General features: G+C 44.5%; 1 protein-coding gene across 1 annotated transcript in view; it reads left to right on the forward strand.

Annotated features, from left to right (window-relative positions):
• Crybg1 (crystallin beta-gamma domain containing 1) overlaps window positions 1–18781 on the forward strand; it is a 51982-nt gene extending 33201 nt beyond the window's left edge. The window contains exons 13-20 of the mRNA XM_055616004.1: window positions 1125–1157; window positions 2215–2327; window positions 4203–4332; window positions 7634–7773; window positions 9901–10024; window positions 10423–10581; window positions 12293–12455; window positions 17394–18781. Coding sequence (XP_055471979.1) covers window positions 1125–1157; window positions 2215–2327; window positions 4203–4332; window positions 7634–7773; window positions 9901–10024; window positions 10423–10581; window positions 12293–12455; window positions 17394–17482 — 951 coding nt within the window. The 3' untranslated portion in view covers window positions 17483–18781. The remainder of the gene's footprint in view (window positions 1–1124; window positions 1158–2214; window positions 2328–4202; window positions 4333–7633; window positions 7774–9900; window positions 10025–10422; window positions 10582–12292; window positions 12456–17393) is intronic.
• The last annotated feature ends 1759 nt before the right edge of the window (window positions 18782–20540 follow it).

The following is a 20540-nucleotide window of genomic DNA, read 5'->3' on the forward strand; positions in this document are numbered from 1 at the left end:
GGCAGATGGGTTGTTTTGAATTTGAGGCCAGCCTGGTCTACAAAGTGAGTCCAGGACAGTCAGGGCTACACAGAAAAACCCTGTCTCAAAAAATCAAGAGAGAGAGGGAGAGAGAGAGAGAATAATTGCAAATGTGTTGCAAATATCAGGTACCCAGCAAATAATTCAATTACTGTTCTTGCTCAGTCCCAGTTTTCCTTATGTCAGTAAACAAATATCTTAGATGTTTTCATTATTATGCAACTGTTGAGATCAGAACACTAGGCAAGACCAAGTTTCTTTCCCTCCCAAGAAGTTTGGGCACTGTAATCCAGCACATTCTGGACTTAAAAAAATGTTTTAATTAATTTCTTGAGAATTTCATATTGGGCTTAAGGATATTATTGATCTTTTGGGATGAGAAACACTGAAAGATTTAAATAGGAAATTAGATGTGACTTGTATAGTGAAATTCAGAGATTTAAAAATTCTTACTAATAACTAATGAGAAATGTGGAAAGCTAGAGAGATAGCTTAGCTGTTGAGAACAACACTGGCTGTTTTTCTAGAGGACCCAGATTCCATTTCCAGTACACACTTGGTGGTTTATAACCATCTGTGACCCCATCTCCAGAGTTATCTGACATCTTCTTCTGGCTTCTTGGAACACCAAGAACTCATGTGTTGAACATATACGGATGCAGGCAAAATGCCCATACACATAAAATAAAATAAATGATAAAAATAAGAATTTGGAGAATGGATTGGAGAGGACTGAGTAGTCATAAAGAGGGTTTTACAGGAGTCCCAAGAAGTGAGAGTGGGTCTTCTTAAATTTGCAAGCATTTGGAGCCACCATTTGGGAGCCATGTCGCATTTCAGGGGAAGAACTTATCCAAGGCTTTATAGAGGATGATGTTAAAACTATCACGAGGAAAGCAGTTTTGTAAAGTTTCTATTGCCTTGACTTCCCTGAGCATTAGTCAGCATTCTTAAGGAGTTAAGTATGAATATATTTGAGTCATTTGCTAAATTACTTGGAAGGACTTAGAGAAACAGAACAATGCTAAGAATCGAAAAGAAATTTTTAACACGGCTCCTTTAGTAACCTTTTTTCTCTCTCTCTTCTTTTAAAAAATGTTTAGGATTCTCTCACTGGTCCAAGGAGACAAAATCAGGTAACTTAAAACACATTGTATAATTAGAGGGTGTCCATTTTCCATTGAAAAAGTGAGCATAAATGCCAGATGTGTGGGATGTTTCACCCATGCTTAGTTCTGAAAGCATTAGCATGCTTAATCAATGGCCTGTGTCTATGTATCTCTCATACAATGCTTTTGAAAGAAAATTCTGGATTTAATTTCATAAGTAAATATTTGTGGGAATAGCACATGGCTATCTTGTCATATTAGGATTTCACATTTGCTGGGTACGTGTTAGCAAGCAATTTATGTGGTGTCCTGCAAGCCTTCGAGTTGCTGACTCTCAGGCCAATTCCATTGTCACTTTTGTTATTTAGGCTTTTTAATGTAAGTATTCAGACAGCTATAATTATGTACAGAAGCATAAATACCATTGTAGCCTCTTTTATTGGCATATAGAGATTCTAAAAAGTCAGCATGTATCTTCCTTGGAGAGGGAGGGAAACCAGACTACATGCTTCCCGATCTCATCTATTGTTAATGTTAGAACCTGTGAATAATCGCCTTTGGCCACAATAAAGCTTTAACAGGCCTCATAGCTTGTAAGAGCAGGGAGTTCTTCAGAAAGTTGCCTCTGTTGTTCCACTGGCCTTTGATGCCTCTAAATTAAATGCTCAGGAATGGTACAGCCAAGGTCTCTAAGTGATCACTGGTGACCTAGAAGAAAATGAAAGGATTTATAACATTTATACAAGTTTACTCTAACTCAGAGTTAGCACGTCAGGTCTGGGTCACCATCTAAAGAGCTGAGTTAAGGGCTGGGAAGGAGGCTCAGAGGTTAAAGGCACAGGCTGTTCTTTCAGAGGTTCTATGCCCAGCACACATGTGGCAGCTCACAACTGTCTAAACCACAGTCCCAGAGGGCCTGACACCCTCTGCTGGCCTCGATAGACACCAGGCACAAACGTAATACATAGGCATAAATATGCAAGCAAAATGTGCACACACATAAAAATTAAAAAACAAACTAAAAACCAGTAATCTGAACATGTTCAGGAAGATAATTCTTCTGTTTCTCTTCCATTTTTTAAAGATTCACTTGTTTTCAGAACCACAGTTCCGAGGTCAAAGTCAGAGTTTTGAAGAGACCATAAATCAAATTGACGATTCATTTCTGACTAAGTCTTGCAGAGTTCTGGGAGGCAGGTAAGTGGACCGAGAGGGGCAGAGGCAGATCACCAGGCTGGAGAAGTCACATGCTTGCAAGTCTTCCCTGGCTACTGTTGGTGGCTGGTACTGGGAAATCACTGCATCAGTTGGGAAGCTTGCTTTGTAGCATCTGGGGTCAGAGGTCATAGGATGTGCATGGCAAGATGGGATGCAGAAGCATCCTCAGTGTGCAGGATTCAGACCAGTTCTGTACTGTGTACCTACTCCAGCCTCTGTAAAAGGGGAGGGATCTGGGGGGAACTTAAGTACCTCCTAAGACAGATTTTTTTGGGGGTGGTGGTGGTAAGGAAGACAAGAGTAGGGTCAGCATGGCAGGCAGGTGAAGAGTCAACACCCTGGCGGAGAGAGCTTGTGGTGGCAGAAATGAAGCCAACCTAGACGAGGGGAGAGAGTGGATCTGACTCCCATTGGGCAAATATAGAGTTTGATGGGTCCATGGGTTCATAAAGAAACACAGATTGGAGAGACGCCTTAGCCATTAAGGGTACTAATTGATCTTCTAGAGGTCCTGAGTTCAATTTCCAGCAACCACATGGTGGTTTACAACCATCTGAGATGGAGTATGATGCCCTCTTCTGTTATACAGAAAGAAAGAACACTCATATACACAACTAAAGAAATCTTTAAAAAAAAGCCTGGGGCATGGTAGCACATGGCTTTAATCCTAGCCAGCACTCCTGAGGCAGAACCAGGCAGATCTGTGAGTTTGAGGTCAGCATTGTCTACAAAGTGACAGGCTGGGGGTCAGGGGCAGTGAACCCACAGTGTTGCACAAAAAGCAGTCATCTTATAAAAGCTTCATAAGAATGAGAGAAACCGAGGAAACCTTGAAGCCATCTAGAAAGAGGCCAGGGAATTAAGCCTAATGGTAGCGATGGTGCTGCCTTTAATATTATAGTTGGTGTGGTTCAGTGCCAAACAGTGAAAGAGCACCGGCTTGGTGTCAGATCAGCCGAGCACCAGGAGAGAGGAAGTGTTTCAGTTTCCTGGCTCACTCACCCATCCCACCCCAACCGTCTTCTATCCTGCTTCATTTCCTACTGCCAGACACATGCAGTTTTTATTGTTTATCATCTGTCTCAGCTTGCCAGAGTATCTAAGAGATCAGGGACAGTGCTGCTTTTGCCATGTCTTGGGCAACAGGACAGTACCCAATATGCAGTCAGTCCTCATCTGTTAGATTGAAATTTAAAAGCCTCAGCCTCTTTAGGGGAGCATGGCAAGCCACTCTGGCCCAGGCCCAGGCGTTAGGAACAAGGGAAGGGTAAGGAAGGACATTTTCGGTAAATGAAGTTGGACCTGGTGGCTCAGGCCTTTAATCCCAGCTGTTTGGGAGACTGAGGCAGGGGGATCACAGGTTCGGGGACTTGCCTCAGTTACAAAGTGAGTTCAAGGCAGCCAGGAAATCTAGAGAGGCCACACTGGGTAGGAGCACAGTGGAAGGCTGGGAGGTGGGAAATAAAAAAGAAAACCACATCCCTTCCCACCCAGTAAGTTAACTAACTTAGACACATTAAATGAGATGAAATTCAGCAAATATATCTAGATACTTAAAAAAAAAATCAGTTAGCTAGAAGATTTAGGCTTATTTTAAAGCAAGTACCTCTAGAAATCATATTTCTTTTCTTTCTTTCATCTATTTTTTTTTTTTTTAAAGACAGGATCTTACTCTGTATTTCTGGCTGTCCTGGAACTGTATAGATCAGGCTGACCTTGAACTTACAGAGATACATCTGCTTCTGCCTCCCAAGTGCTGGGATTAAAGGGGTATACCACTGGGCTTGGCATAAAAATCAGATTTCTTAAACAGGATTATATATATTTCATACTGTGTGTTTGTTCCTATTATAGCTGGGTTGCTTATGATGGAGAAAATTTCTCTGGCAATCAGTATGTGCTGGAAGAAGGCCACTATCCTTGTCTCTCTGCAATGGGATGCCTGCCTGGAGCAACCCTGAAGTCTCTTCGCTTTATAGATGTTGTGAGTATGGCATGGTGGCATAGGCTTGCACTGTTCACATCGCTGATGGTTAGAGCAAGGAAGCCAGCAGCTAGGACTCCCGCAGATTACAGCTGCACCAGACCAGAGCTTTCTACCCTCAGGATTTTGTTCTTCTTTTTTAAATTTATTTTTTTGTGCACGTGTGCCTCTGTGTGTGTGTATGCATGCACACGTATGTGCAGATGCTCCCAGAGGCCGAAAGAAGGCAAATGGTCCCCCGGACTGGAGCCACAGGAGACTCAAAGCCACCAGAAGTCGGAACTAAGAACTGAATAGAACTGAATTAGGTCCTCTGGAAGAGCAGCAAATGCTCTTAACCACAGACCCATCTCTCCACCCCCAGCTTTTGTGCTTTTTCTGTTAAAACCAGATCTTTTATTTGCTCTTTCTCTGGCTTCTTACTCGGGACATTCATTTATTTACACCCACGACAGCCATCTGGTCGTTTCAGCCCCTCTGCCATCTTTTTTCCCCCACTCCCTTTCTTTTTCCTAACTCATATTTCTGTTCCTCTCCCCTTCACAGCCACTCTTTGTGTTTTATGAACACAGCTTGAATATTCTTGTAAAATTCGTGCTTTTAAAAAGTGTGTGTATGTATATGTAGAAGCTTTAATTTTATGTCATCACTATGCTATAGTTCTCACAGGACATAATCAGACTTTAATGTTACTGTTTAAAAGAGCTATTTTGTTGCTTGCACATCTAGTTTTTTGACTCTTAACTGTCTCATGTTCTGCCACCACTGCTTCCTGAATTCCTGTGGACCTGTGTGGGAAGGGGTCTCCCAGGCCATCCGGGGCAGAAGTGCTGCTGTGTGGGAAGGGGTCCCCTGGGCTATCCAGGGTGTATTCACAAGTGTAGACCGGCACTTCACTCTGTGCTGACAAAGTCACGGCAGATCAAGAGTTCCTCCCTCCCACGCTGTGCAAGCTTGATGAAATGAGTTGATTTATATCTCACTGTTAGTGGCTTGGTCTCTGTCCTTACTTGTCATTTGGGGTTTCTGTTGAACCCCAGGAAGAGAAGACTCTCTTTCTTCAGAATCCTAGTCTCTTGTTACCAATTTTCAGGAACTCCTGGGGTTCAGTCTATTGTCACTCTGCTCTTTTTAAATGTTTTATGTGTGTGGGTGTTTTGCCTGCATGTGTATCTGTGTACCACGTATCAATGCCTGCAAAGGCCAGAAGATGACTTAGGGTCCTCGGGAACTGGAGTTAAAGTGGTCGTAAGCTGTCATGTGGGCACCAGGAACTAAGCCCAGGTCCTCTGCAAGAGCAGCAAATGTTCTTATTCATTGAGCCTCCTCTTTCTAGTCCTGCTTCAAGTTTTCCATTAACCCAGGCTATCAACTGTGTTCTAATCCAAGTGACAGTACCCCCTTTGAACATATCTTTCATCTGAGCCAATCAAAACGATATTTTCAGTACAATAAAACCAGAGAATGATGTTCATATACTTAAGTCTAGGTGTGTCTATAGTTTAGGAAATTTTTATTTGCTTTTGGTAGCTAGTCTCATAAAACACTTTAAACATCCCTATGATTTTAGTCTTAAATGTAGGGAGAATGTGTGTGTTGGCTTTCCAGCACCTGGGCCTGCTGGCCTATTTAAATAATAAGATGCTGTTGAGACAGGAAAGCATCAGCAATGAAACCTGGAGTAATGCAGAGTCATCAGCTTATAGATAAAGATTGGGATGTGGCCCAGCAGATCCAGGAATGCTCGCCTGGATGGAGGAAGCTCTGGCTCGATCCTCAGCACCACACACACCTGAATTCTCAGCACTTGGGAGGGAGAAAGAGAAGAATCAGAAGTTCAGAGTCAGACTTGGCCGCATAGTGAATTTGGGCCCAGACCTGTTTCAAAATAAAACAGGCCAGGTCATGAAAGAAGACTAAAATACACACACACACACACACACACACACACACACACACTAATGTGCCCAGAATTCTAAAAGCTACTTGAAAGTTTCCCTTCTTGGCACATATATTTACATCATTTGGTCACTTAAAGATGGTAGCCTTTTAAGTTTCTATTATGGAGATCTACCCAGAATGAGATGAGGCATCCTATATGTCTGAGTTAGGGGCTTGTGTCTTGCTGGGGACCAAACATGGGCCCTCATGCATGCTAGGCAAAGACTGCATGACTGAGCCATACCCTTTGCCTGATGCATTTCCAACTGTACTGTAACACCTCAAAATTGTTTAAATTATTTCTGACAGTAAATTTGAATGTTTAGGCTGTTTCGGCATGTCATCTGTATATATAATCATACAAATTAGTAATCCTGCACTTTTTGACTGGTTCCCTCCTGTGTTATATATATTCTGCATCCTAGACCATGGGACCCACCTCCACACACCATCAGCCGTTAGCTGATGGCAGCCAGACTCTGTCCTGCATGTCAGGGCACATCAACACAGATGAACAGTAATGTGTCTCACCTGTACACAGCCTGAAGCAGGTTGGAAATAACTGTGGTCCCTGTATGCTTCTTTTATGTGTCATTTGTGATCTTGGAAATGTTATCATTGGAGCCTAGGGGCCGGGGGCCTGTAATTGTGACAAGAAACATAAACTTCAACTTTTATCTGAAAATAAGTTGGATGCTGCTGTCCTCTCGAAAATGCCTGTGGCTTCTACCTGTGGTCTCTGTCCCCTCCTGACAATAGCTCCTACAAGGGGGTTTGAGAACAGGAGCCTGTAGAATCCTTTAATCCTGGCGATTAAAGTGGGCTCACGTTTATGACTCACTACCATGAATGCCCAATCATCCAATATAGACTCAGAAATCCAAACCACCCAACCCAACCAAACTTCAGACACCAGAAACCCCTGTGAGGGGAAGGCTACCAGGCTCAATGGCACTACCGTATCACCACTAGACACCGGGTTACCAAGGCCTTCTGGCCCTTGCTGTTAATGTCTGTGGCTTTCCAGCCTCATCTAACTGAAAAACTGCAAGATGAAAGTAAATTTCATTTGAGGGCTGGTGTTCCACGTATATTGCCATGGGCTGTTCTGTGTCCCTGCTTTTCTGTGGTCTCTTTTAACCTGCCTTTAGATGCAATAGAAAAGGTTCCTCCCCTCCTCTCCTTCTTTCCTTTAACTTTGCAGGCTAGCAACATCCTGATTGGCTGAGTTTATAAATAGGTAAATCCTGGCAGGGTCGTCCTGTGCCTTTTCCTTGAGAGCAGACAATGTCTTACCAGCTTCAGGCTATCCACAGAAGCTTTGCATTATTAACAAATGAGCAAATTTGCCCCCAAACAGGAATTTTCTGAACCAACAATTATTCTTTTTGAAAGAGAAAACTTCAAAGGAAAAAAGATTGAACTGAATGCTGAAACAGTCAATCTCCGATCCATGGGATTCAACACTCAGATACGCTCTGTCCAGGTCATTGGTGGCATGTGAGTGAGTTACCTACTTGTTGATCTACTAAAACAGATGGTGTCTCTTTTTCTTCCTTTCATAGATGTGCTTTTCCTGTGAAGCACATTTAAAAAATATGTACATATGAATACATACATATACACACCCCCAAAGTGTACCATCTCATTCTATATACCTCTCCATTTCCTCATAATGGAAACTTAAAAGAATATCATCATTAAGTGACTGAATGAAGTGAATGTATGTGCCAAGAAGGGACAACACTGGGAAACTTCAAATGCACATTGCAGTGCCGTCAGCGAACTGGCAGGCAGTGTTTGACTCTCAGTGTGGGTGAGCATTACACACTTCCATGACATATTTATCTCAGTGGGTTAAGTCTGTATAAAGTACCAGTCATGCATGAATCCAGACCTTTTTGCTTAAGGTTAGGGTAAGGATGCAAAATCCCCAGGGGAAGCTTCTCAACAGCGTACTCGGCGAATTCATGGTGCATTTTTTTTTTTTTTTAAGAGAGAACTAGATTCTTCTCAATCCTCTGAAAGGCTGGAAAGACCATGCCCTTTGATTTTAGAGCAAAGGGTAGACTTTTGCCTTTGATTGTAGATACTGTATAAGTTATTAAGTTAACTGGGAAGGTGCGGCAAGGTCAGTGAATAGAAGACATCACTATGTGAGCCTGATGGCCTGAGCTTAGTCCAGAACAGAGAACTGACTGTACAAGGTTGTCTTGTGACCTCCACGTCCATGCTGTGGCATGTCCCCAGCCCATCATCTACACACACACTAATAAAATAATAAAGTAAAAAGTTGCAACTCCACCCTATCTATCTTCTTTCTCCTTTCTTAGCAGGGTCTCTCTGTGGAGTCTTAGCTAGACTGGAACTGGCTGTACAGAGCAGGCTAGCCTCAACCTCACAGAGATCCACCACATCTGTCTCCCATATGCTGGGATTAAATGTAGGCATCACCGTGCCTAGCTCCGCCAGCCAATTCTTTTCTTAAACTTGGGAAGAGTTTGCTTTTTATCTCTGAATAATCCTAAAACTGAATTGGGAATAAATAAATACATAGCAATGCAATACATTTGTCTGTGAAGAACATTTTTCTTTTATTAAAATAATGGGTAATGCATTCTGAGATGCATAGATATTGAAGGGACAGATATTGTGGACAAATGGGCTGTACCACACTCACTAAAAATAATTAAGGAATTATTAGGGCTGAAGCTTTTAATTGTTTTCAGTAAATTTGATGACTATTTTATAAGAGAGATGAAATGTTTACACTTAAAGTTCTGGGGTTTACAGTAGAGAACGGCCTTCTCCAATGATCGGCAAAGCAGGATTGTGGTGTCCTCAGTCTGTAGGGTTCCCGGGTGTACACTCCAGTGTGTGAGTGGGGGAACTTGGTGTAGCACTTTTGGATTCTGGGAAGGTCACCCTTATTTTAAACAACAACCAAAAAAAAATGTTTTCTAATTGTCTTAAAATGTATCTTTAGTTAGCATCAAAGTAACAGGCTCTATCATGGCTCCATACATACTTTTTGCTTCATAGACCTTCCTTTCTCCACATGTGAAGAATGTATTTTTATCCAATCATTACATTCACCGGTATACTCATGAAAACTTTGTAAATGTTAATGTTTTCAGTAAGGATCTTTAACCTGAAGATGATTTATAAACAACTTTCAGAAAGGACTGCAGAGCCTTGCTGACAAAGCATCTCTATTTCATTCTTTATTGGAGGGAAAAAGCTTATCTATTTCTCTCTCAGAATGGATTCTGACATAAATACTTAAGTACTTCTGATCCTCCAAAAATTTATTATTAATCAAGAAATAGCTTTGAGTAGTCCAGACCGTAGGCTTATTTTCCCTTCAATGTATATTTAAAGCTCAGAATTAAAAATGTCCTGAGCTGGGCATGATAATCCCAGTATTTGAGAGGCAGAGGCAGACCAGCCTGGTATATGTATTGAGTTCCAGGACAGCCAGGCATACATAAAAGAGACTCTGTCACAAAAACAGAAAAGAGAAAGAAAGAAAGGAAGGAAGCTTACAGCATTCTGAAAGCAAATGTAATTGTCAAGGCCCGCCAGCAAGTGGAAGTTGTCATCAGCTGTGGTTTGTCCTCTTTTCAGATGGGTTACTTATGAATATGGCAATTACAGAGGCCGACAGTTCCTGCTGTCTCCTGCAGAAGTACCAAATTGGTATGAGTTCAGTGGCTGCCGCCAAATAGGTTCTCTACGGCCCTTTGTTCAGGTATGTGAAATTCCCTTCCGAGCTGTGCAAAGACTTCTTGAAAAATATTTTTGTAAATATAGCTCAGCCTTTTAGTTTCGATTCAAAGTTTGACACTGGCTCCTCTCCCCACACTATTTGGACATCAAGTTCATGGCATCGAGAGGCATGATGGGTATTTCAGAAAGGGCAGCAAGCCCAACAGCACATGTGCATGTATCGGCTCTGGTTGTCCATTTGGCACACTCCCTGCCTTGGTCACCCTGGGATGTCCTCAGACTCTCGGCACTGAGAACAGCACTGAGGCCCTCAGCACGTGGCCCTGGGTGTGCTCCACCTGGGATGCTTCCAGATGTCAGTGGCTCAGTCTTTCCAGCAGCACAGCTGTCTGTGACTGTCGCTGGGGTTTTGTCTTCTAGAAACGAATTTACTTCAGACTTCGAAACAAAGCAACAGGGCTGTTTATGTCAACCAATGGGAACTTGGAGGACCTGAAGCTTCTCAGAGTCCAGGTCATGGAAGATGTTGGTGCTGACGATCAGATTTGGATCTATCAAGAAGGCTGCATCAAATGCAGGGTGAGCATCAGGGCCTGCGCAGACATTGCCTTACTGGGCCTGGGGCCTTTTCAGGTGGATGCTGTGACACAGTTCCCAGAGACCTTCCAGAAATAAACTAGAAGGTTTTTCTTTTCCCCATGAAAACATTTCCCAGCTGTGACAGAATCAGAATCAGGGCTGGGAACTTATCATACAAAGGGAATCCAGAGCTGATCCAGCAAGGGAGGGTCAGTTTGCTCAGAGCCATAACCTAGAACATCTGTGTGTCAGAAATCACTGCCAGGATCGGTTCCATTCTGGAGAACTCTGCAGAGGAGGAGGAGGGTGGAGAGGCATGGCATGGGCTATGCGGCACCGTCCCTAATGGTCACCCGCTGTCGAATGGGAAGTGGTCCTTGTGCTCGAGTCACTCCTGCCACAGCAGGCGTTAAAGCCATGCCAGATTTCACAAGACAAGCTCATGCACTGCTGTGGGCGTCTCTCCCCTCCCCCCAGCTTTATGAGCTTGTCTGTTTGCTCCTGACCCCTGAAAGAGTTGGTGCCTGTGAGTCAGCAGGAGCACACCCGTTCTTAGGCCTGTTGTGCCTGGGGAAGAATCGTGCCTTTTTAAGCAGAGGTACTGCTTAGGCACACAGAAGAAGACATTGGAGAGGCAGGGGTGGCTGGAGGACGGGAAATGAAAAGCAGCAGCTTCTGCCTTGGGTCCATCTCAAATCAAGAAAGCGGTGCCCTCCGCAATGCTAACGTTTCAGTGATGTTATTTAATATCTCACGTCAGTAGGCCAAGGAGACAAAGTGAGATGTCACAGATGATCACAATGCTTTCACCAGCATAGGTGTGCGTGCATGCTAGCAGGGCACTCTCCCACTGAGCCATGCCCCTGCCCACAACCGTCCACTTTTATAAGCTTTCACTGCAGGGAGGTGTAACTGTTCCTTACCTCCTGCATTAACTCACCCTGTTTTGCATTTGCGTTTTTCTACTTGTTATATACCTAGATAGCATGCCAACTTAGAAAATCTTAGATGTTTCTCATGACATGCCAACTTAGAAAATCTTAGATGTTTCTCATGACAGAAAGCCAAGGAGCCAGTGAATGTAACTCCAGGTTTGTTTGTTTGTTTGTTTGTTTGTTTTTGGGGGGGTTGCATTTTGTGACAGCTTGGGCGCAGCTACAGAGAAGAGCAGACATGAGCTGGACACTCAAGTATGAGCTGCAGACTCGGCCTCACAGCATGCAGCACGCTGACTGTGACAGGGTCACGGTGGGCAGTTTACTGACCCGGAGCTCCTCTTTTTTCCCTAAGTTTCAGTGTGTGGGTATTTTGCCTGCATGAATGCACCTTGCACATGGTTGTCCATGGAGGCCAGAAGAGGGCATTAGGTCCCTGGGACCGGGATTTTGGTGGTTAGCTAGCGTGTGGGTGCTGGGAATTGAACACAGGTGCCTCATAATCGGCAGCCAGTGTTAACCGCCAACCCTTGATTGAGGCTGCTTTTAATAGCAAGAGTCTTACAAGGGCCAGTCTCGCAGTGCATGAGGATTGAGAACTCACCATGGCTCCTGTCATCTGAAGTAAAGGGCCTGTTGTTTGGCTTCAGTTACTTCAGCCAGTAGATGAAATGGCTCTTGTGGGATAAAGCAAGCCAGGGACGATGACCAGGCTTCGACGTCAGTTTGTGAGGCCAAGTGTGTGTCCTGAGATGGCCTGTTGTTTTCCTACGCAGATAGCCGAAGACTGCTGCCTGACAATTGTGGGCAGCCTCGTGACGTCCGGCTCTAAACTGGGACTGGCCCTCTATCAAAACGCTGACAGTCAGTTCTGGTGCATGAAGTCGGATGGCAGGATCTACAGCAAGTTGAAACCGAACTTGGTCTTGGATGTGAAAGGTGAGGACCATCTCGACGTGTCTTTCCTTGTGATGCTCCCTTCTTCAGTTAAGGAAAAGCCTACTGTGAAACGCTGGGTGTGGTGCTAATATGCTGCCGGGTGCCAAGGACTGGGCTTTTGGTTCTGGGAATTGAATCAAGGCTCTCACATATGCTAAGCATGTGCTCACAGAGCTACATCTGCAGTTTTCATAGTAGTGTTAGGCTGTGATTTTATTTGGTCAGTGTGGTTGATGGTTCTCATGTACAGAAAGATAGCTTCTCATTAATAAAATTCAAGTTCTAGAAGGAATTACCGAATACTAGGGTTATCTCTCTGTCTATCTATAGAAAGGGTAATTATTAGAATAATTTACAGACTGTGGTCAACTTATCCAACAATGGCTGCCTATGAATGGAAGGTCCAAGAACCCAGTACTTGTTTAGTCCATGAAGCTAGATGTCTTAGCTGGTCTTCAGTATCTGCTGCAACCCTGAAGAGGTAGGTTCTACTGCCAGCGAAGGAATGGACTTGCCAGCAAGAGCTAGAGCAAGGCGAAGAGGGAGGCCTCCTTACTCCGTGTCCTTACATGGCAGTGACTCTCAGCCTTCCTAATACTGCGACCTTTACTACCTTTACTACAGTTCCTTTGTGGTGACCTCCAACTATAAAACTATCTTCATTGCTACTTCATAACTGTAACTTTGCTACTGTTACGAATAGTCACGTAAACATCTGTGCTTTCTGATGGTCTTAAGCAGCCCCCTCGGTTAAGAACCTGTTGCATGAGCTTCCAGCAGATGTGGCCCAGGTTACAGGTGGGGCTTCCCACCTCAAAGACTGGACTAGAAGGGGTCATCTTCTCACTTCAAATGCTTTAATTAAGCAGAGAGCCCTCACAGGTGTGCCCAGTCAGGCTGGGTTTTAGTTAATTCCATATGCAGTCAAGCAGATAACCAAAGTAGCCCTCACCTACAGCCTGGAGGACTTCAATGCAAATTAATGAAGTTTTAGTGAAGCTAATCTAAAGTGAACTAATAGTGCTTGGGAAGAAAAAGTTAGGTCTGTGGTCATCTGGGGGGTAGGGGTATTGTTAAAACACAGATTACTAGCTGGGCAGTGGTGGCGACTGCCTTTAATCCCAGCAGAGGCAGGTGGATCTTTGTGAGTTCAAGGCCAGCCTGGTCTGCAGGGTGATTCCAGGACCACCAAGGCTACAGAGAGAAATCCTCCCTTGAAAAACCAAAACCAATCAACCAACCAAAACTAACAAACCCCCACAAATTGCTATACGTCATCCTTAGAGTTCCTGACTCAGGAGGTCTGGAGGTGGGCTTTCTAACAGCTTCCTAGGTGTTGTTGATAGTGATGGTCTAAGAATCAAATACAATTGGTGAGGACTTTAAATCACAGCTCACAAACCAACCCCAACAATACAGGGACACACAGTGAGCGGGCACGCTGCTGTTTGCAAGTAGATGGAGGCTAGTTTAGTCTTGGCAATGAGATAATGTATAATTTATTTGTTCATTATAGTTACTTTAGTTTTCACTTTTGCATCACTCTTTAGCCTAGACTGCCCTTGAGCTCTGGGCAGCCCACCGACCTCAGCCTCCTAAATTCTGGAATTATAGTATGGCCTCTGCCACAGCAGGTGCCTTCACCAGTTAATATGGTCTCTAGTCCCCACCAGGAAAGGATGTAACAGTGAACCGGTTGTGGCCACAGTATACTACCTACGCTTCTAAACCCATACTTACTCAGGGCTCTGAACCAAAGCTGTCACTGAAAATGAGTAAGTCAGGGAAAAGAAACAGTGGCGGCTTGGTCCTTAAGACGCTTTTGGATAATGGAAGACAAGGCATGGACAATCGCATGGGCATTGGTAACTGCATAGGGAGCAGCAGTACTTCGCAATCCTGGTGGTCCAGGTAGGTAGGGTGGCCAGCCCACTTCCAGTGAGATTAGACATAAAGAGGCCAAGGAGCTGACTGGCACCCGGGAAGGCAAACACATGAGGCTAGATGAAGGCAGAGGCATCAAACCTTGAGTGATGTGACTGCAGACCCCAGGGGAACAGAAGCTGCACAGAAGAGGCGCGTGGAACCCCTGGGTGTGAGAGGTGAACAGCCGTAGATGGCGCGCCTCCCACACTGCATGTATAGTCAGACAAGAGGCCCGTCTCACAGATGAAAATCGTTTGGAAGTACTGACCCATGCTGGCCTTCATTCCCATAGGGCCATTCATGATGCCAGAACAAGCCAAGTCTCCAAACCATGAGAGGCTAGGATCCTAGCTGGGTGCTAGAATGCTTGGTTCCAGAAAGATGTAACTAAACTGGAAAGACGAGGTGTTTGAGTACATCAACTGAGCAAACCTTTGTTTCTCAGCTATGTGTCCAGGGTCAAGGTCACTGCAATCCTTAGGGCTTTTCTTTTCTTTTTTATTAGTCTTCACTGTGTGCCAGGCTCTGGAATCAAAGTGAAGACAATGGCTGGCTCTTCTCTCTATGAGACTCCTCTTTGTGGCCTCCCCCTAAAGTTCACTAGGTATTAGTCGCGCTCTCTGGAGAGGGTACTGGCTCGGAGGTTTGTGGGTTCTCAGTGTCTACTGCACAGTGCCACAGTTACTTTCTTGGTCCCCTAAACCTCTCTCAGAATGTGGGGAAATGGCGCCACCTTCTGGACACAAGCAGGTTTCATGGCCAGCACCCTGGTAGGAGAAATGCAGACAGGAGGCTCTGCTCTTCTGTACTTAGGAGGAACCTGTGGTTTTCATGTTACTTACTAACACTGTGCAAGGCTGACAGGATCAAGTCCTTCTTTTTGCCTTGTATTTCGGAGTGAGCTGTTTTAGTGAACACTGGAGTATCATTCCAGACCGGTAGCCTATGACAATAGTGGAACTGACTCCCTCTCTAATGAGAAGACATCAAAAGCCTGGCGGGGGGGGGGGGGGGTGTTGTATGCTAAACAGGCAAGTCAAACTACTATGTAAGGCATGGGAACTAAAAATTAACCAATACAAAAAAGGTAACCGCGGGCAATATCCTTTTTCTGTCCCCCATGCTGGCCTTAAATCTCTGCTCTTTCTGCCTCAGCCAAGTTGTGGGGTTATGAGCCATACCAGACAGCATCTTTCTAATATAAGCTGCCATTTAAGGGAATACTAGTGATTTATTTTAACTAGGATGTAATTTTTTTTTCCCCAATTACTCCTCAATCCTGTGTGCCAAGAACTCAACTATACCTGTGACAATAGCACCCTTCTCAGGCAGATGGGCAGGGGTGGTGTTACCTCAGAATATACAGGAGCCACAGGCATGGCAGGACTCCTGGGAGAGGTGGCCTGAGACATGGCCTTCAGGAACACACCCAAGAACTTACCATCTTCCTACCTGTCTCTAAAAATGTGGCAAGAAGAGGGGCGTTTGTGCTTCGGTTTTACAGACATTTAACTATTCACCCATCCGTCCTACACTGTCTTCCGTATCAGAGAGGCAAACAGAAATATATGTTTTCTAAATGAAAAAAAAAGTTTTAAATTCTTCTCAAAGGCAAAAAGACATGATTAGTCAGATGATTTCTCAAGAACTTCATAGGTTTTGTGATTCTCATGGCACTAGAGTAAACACAAGAATGAAAAAAGACACTGCATCCTTAATACTTTCTGAACTGTTGGAGTCTTTTGTGTTTAAATTTTCTTTTTTTAGATATATTAAGATACATGAGGGTTTTACTCACTTGCGTGTGTGTGCACGCTGAGTGCCTGGTGTCCTCTGAGGTCAGATGAGGACACTGGGTTCCTTGCAACTGGAATTGTGGATGGGTTTGAGCTGCAATGTCAGTGCTGGGAATCTTGTCCTCTGCAAGAACAAGTTGTTCTCTAACTGTGGACCCTTCTTTTCTCCAGCCAGCGAATGTGTTCTCTTGATGGAGCGCGCAGGATTGGCTGGGGGCCGAAGGGTCTTTCCTTGCCCTCTGCGCTGTACCACACCCAGCTTGGAGAGCTCTTGGTGCTGAGTGACTCTCTAAGCTGTCTAAGGATGAAGAGATGACTTTCTTCTCCAGATGCTTTTTTGCACTCTTTTCTTCTAAATGTTGTAAAGGAGAGATGAATGTTGTTTCTCCTTATCTGAGGATGGCATATGAATCTGTGCCATGCATCCAAATGCAGATTTTCATTTCCACAGCGTCCTTGGTGGAGAGGCTTCTGCTGAAGCAGATAAGGCATCAGAAAGGAAGTTTACCCCACACTGGGAAAAATCTGATAACCCTTTCTGTTTTAATGACTCTTCTATTGCTAGAAGGTACAGGCTGCTTCTCACACTGACGTGCCTCACGTTTTCAGTAAGCGCCTGTGGATAAGCCCCTTCAAGCATCCTGGTGAGAAAACAGGGTTCTTATAGCAGTACCCAGCATTACTTTACACACCCAAGTTTCCAACAGTTGAGGGGGTGTCTTCTGTATGCTTTGGGGTGTCATTCAAACCTTTAGCCAAATTATAGCCATTTTTTATTCTGCATGCAGAACCCACTGCCTCTGACTACCTCTCCATAGCCACCAGTTGTGCCTGCCCGCCCCTCACTGACCTCAAATCCCATGATCTCCCCATCCCATTTTACAGTGTTTTTGCTTTTTCTCCTTTCTCTAGACTTCCCTCTGTTGCCCCCATTTCAGATAGAGTGATAGTAGCTACACTGGCCTCTACAGCTGGGTAGAAAAGCGAGAGCCAGAAGACAAGGTGGGCTGTGTGCAGTTGCTGGTCCCAGGAAGGATTTTAGCCACACACACAAACCCACCCTGGCAAGCCGGCCTCATCTCAGACGCCAGGGCTTCCCTCTCTGCTCTTTCCCTACAGCACTGTTACTCCCAGTTGTCTTGTGCTCTTCCAGTGTTTTGACAACACTTGCTCCCTTCTCCCCTGGCATAGCTCTTACTTCTTTTCTTTCACTCAGGGGGTGCGCAGTATGATCAAAACCACATCATCCTCAACACAGTGAACACAGAGAAGCTAACACAAGTGTGGGAAGCCATGGTCCTGTGAACCTGAACCAAGAATGTAGGAGGAGCATTTCCTGGGGATTTCCTGAAGAAAAACAAAACTACAGAGCTGATGGAGCAGCCAAGTAGAAAGTGGACTGAAGGCCATGACAGGGAGAATTATCTTTTCAAAGACATTTGAGGATGAAGCCAATAGTTTAATGTTCTTGTTTCTTGCCTTGTATTGTCTCAGCAGCTCCTTAAACAGGCTGCTCTGGCAGCAGCTTTTGGGTGCAGATATTTGAAGATCAATTATTTCCAGGGACAGGAGGGGATACACTGGAGTGTGGACATACGATTCCCTTAGAGGGAAGGATGAAAGGCCAAGCTGGTTCTTCAGAAGACTTTAGCACTGGAGGGTGTTGCCAGACTTCTGATCCATAACTTTAACATTTTCCAGGACCATTTGTACTGGATGGCAGAGTAGGAAAGCCCTACATGCCCATATTCCAAGGAGTTTAGCAAGTATAAACAAAACACTATTCAAAGGAATAAATTTGCAAAATAAATGTTGATGTCTGCTCATGAGCAGAACTTGGGTTATTTTAATTCACCTGTGGACCACCCTTGAGTAGCTACAGATAGTTTAATGCCTCCCTTGCAGCTGCTATTGGGACAGTATTATGGCCTAATTTATTAACCCAAGCTCTGCCATCCACATCTAATGCTGAAAGCCATATTCTATAATTCTGGCTAAACTCAGACCTTTCAGCCTAGCTTCTCCAGGGCTACCAGCAGGAGGACTGCTTCAGATCTGAGGACACCCGGGACCTTCCTTCAGGCAGCAGAGATGTGCAAAGCTCCTAAGAGGACTAACAGTCTCTCCCAGTGAGGATGATTCCAGGGGCTCTGTGCAGTGTTAGTTCTCAGAGGGACCCAGGCCTCAGCGGGCAGTTCAGGAGCAACTGCTGCGATCTGCGATCCACTGGCCCAGGCTCTGCTACTCAAACAGCACACTGTCCTGTTGAACAAAACTGTGCTGTTTCCTTGAACTCCTCATCCTCATTTTGTCCTCATCACAACACTGGTGCTCTTGTCAGAGGTTGAACAGATCCTGCTTCCTTTCACCTGTTCAAGCCTGCTCCTCTCTGGAACCAACGGAGACAAGCATGCTCATCAGAATAGTTTCTCTGCAGTTTAAACAATATTTGCACAAACAACGGCATCTGACATGTCTGTCTTGTTCTTGTATGTACTTCTCTGACTGTAGGCCTTTTGTGTATGTCACTATAGTACAGTAGGGTAGGATAGCCTATAAAAGCCTATTTGGTTTTATCTCTTGAATAAACTTATTTCTGCTTAACCATGTGATGAAATCTTGGAATCAATTTAGCAGCCCTCCGGCTCTGCTGAGAGTCAGGGGACAGAGAGGGACACTGAAGGCTAACCTCAGGGAACTTTTTAGCCACCCTCTTATTAAGGTGCCCTACCACCTGGGAGCTTTCAGTGTCAAGAGCTGAGCTGTTCTAGATAGACAGAAGTCAAGTGGCACTGGCATTTATAATTTTTTTTTTTTCTATTTTTTGAGACAGGCTCTTTATGCAGCCCTGGCTGTCCTGGAACTCGCCATGTAGACCAGGCCTCAAACTCAAAGAGGTCTGCTTGCCTGTTCCTCTCAAGTGCTAAGATTAAAGGCATGCACCACCGTGCCCTGCTTTTTATACAGGGGCTGGACGACGGCTCAGCAGTTAAGAGCACTTGGTGTTCTTGCAGAGGCCCCAAGCTCAGTTTCCAGCACCCACACGACGGTGCATACTGTCTGTAACTCCAGACACAAAGGAAGTGATGCCTTTGCCTGGCCCCTGCAGGCAGTGCATGCATATAGTGTACTCACATACATGCAGGCAAAACACCCATACTAGTAAAATGAGAAGATAAATTTATACTGAAAAGTTCAGAGTGACTTCAGGAAACCCCATATCCAACATACTAAACAGTATTCTCACAGAAATAAATAGAATAGAGAGTTTCTCCAAATAAGTCTGTCTACATGGAAGGCTAGAAGCAAGGATCAATGGTAGAGTATTGAAGATGTGCATGAAACAGCAATAAACACCTTAAAGAAATGGCGACACATGAAGTCAGAAAATAGTGAACACTGGCAATGTCCACGGGAAAGTCCTAAGAGAAGTATGACTCAAGCTGAAAGAAGCCCAGCAAAATGTAAGAGCTATAAAAACCTCAGTCAGGTGTGGTGGCCCTAACCCTAACCCAGCATTTCAGAGTTGGAGGATGAAGGGTTAGGAGTTCAAGGTCATCCTCAGCTATGTATGTAGTTAAAAGCCAGCTTGTACTATATAAGATCCTGGTCTCAAAAGAAAAAACAAAACTTTCAGTATTAAAAGGCATTTTTAAAAACTTAAACTGCATATTTTTTAAGGCTAAGCAATTCCAAATTTAAAATTCCAAATTTTAAGTAAGAGTGGCAAATCAAAATGTAAAGAAGCCCTGGCCAGTGCCAGGCAGCTTTCATTACTGTGACGACACATCTGAGACGCCATCTGAGGAAGAAGGGTTTACTTTGGTGCACAGCTGGCGGTTTCACCTGAGGTTAGTTCATCTGGTTCTAGACTACCAGGAGGCAGCACACCATAGTGGCTTAGTGAGGTTCAGACTGCTGTGAAAACGCCAATGGAAAACATCTTGGGGAGGAAAGGGCTTATTTCACCTCACAGATTGCAGTCCATCATGGCGGGAAGTCAAGGCAGGAATTCAAGGTAGGATTCTGGAGGTAGAACTGAAGCAGAGCCTGTGAAGGGGTGCTGCTTGCTGGCTTGCTTCTCCGGGCTTGTCCAGTTATCTTTCTGGTTCACCCCCTGGACCACCTGCCCAGGGAAAATCCACCACAGTGAGCTGGATTTCACATCAATTCTATCAAGAAAATTCCTCATACTCTTGCCTATGCCGAGTCTGATGGGGACATTTTCTCAACTAAAGTTCTCTCATCTCAGATAACTCTCGCTTGTATTAAGATGACAGAAAGCTAAGCAGCACAGCTGACGCCTTTCCAGGGCAACACACAAACATACCACTAGTCAACGATCATCTTTCCTTTCTCATTT

This window comes from Psammomys obesus, unplaced genomic scaffold (genome assembly GCF_907164565.1).
Source record: "Psammomys obesus unplaced genomic scaffold, mPsaObe1.curated_primary_1811, whole genome shotgun sequence".
Taxonomy (NCBI): domain Eukaryota; kingdom Metazoa; phylum Chordata; class Mammalia; order Rodentia; family Muridae; genus Psammomys; species Psammomys obesus.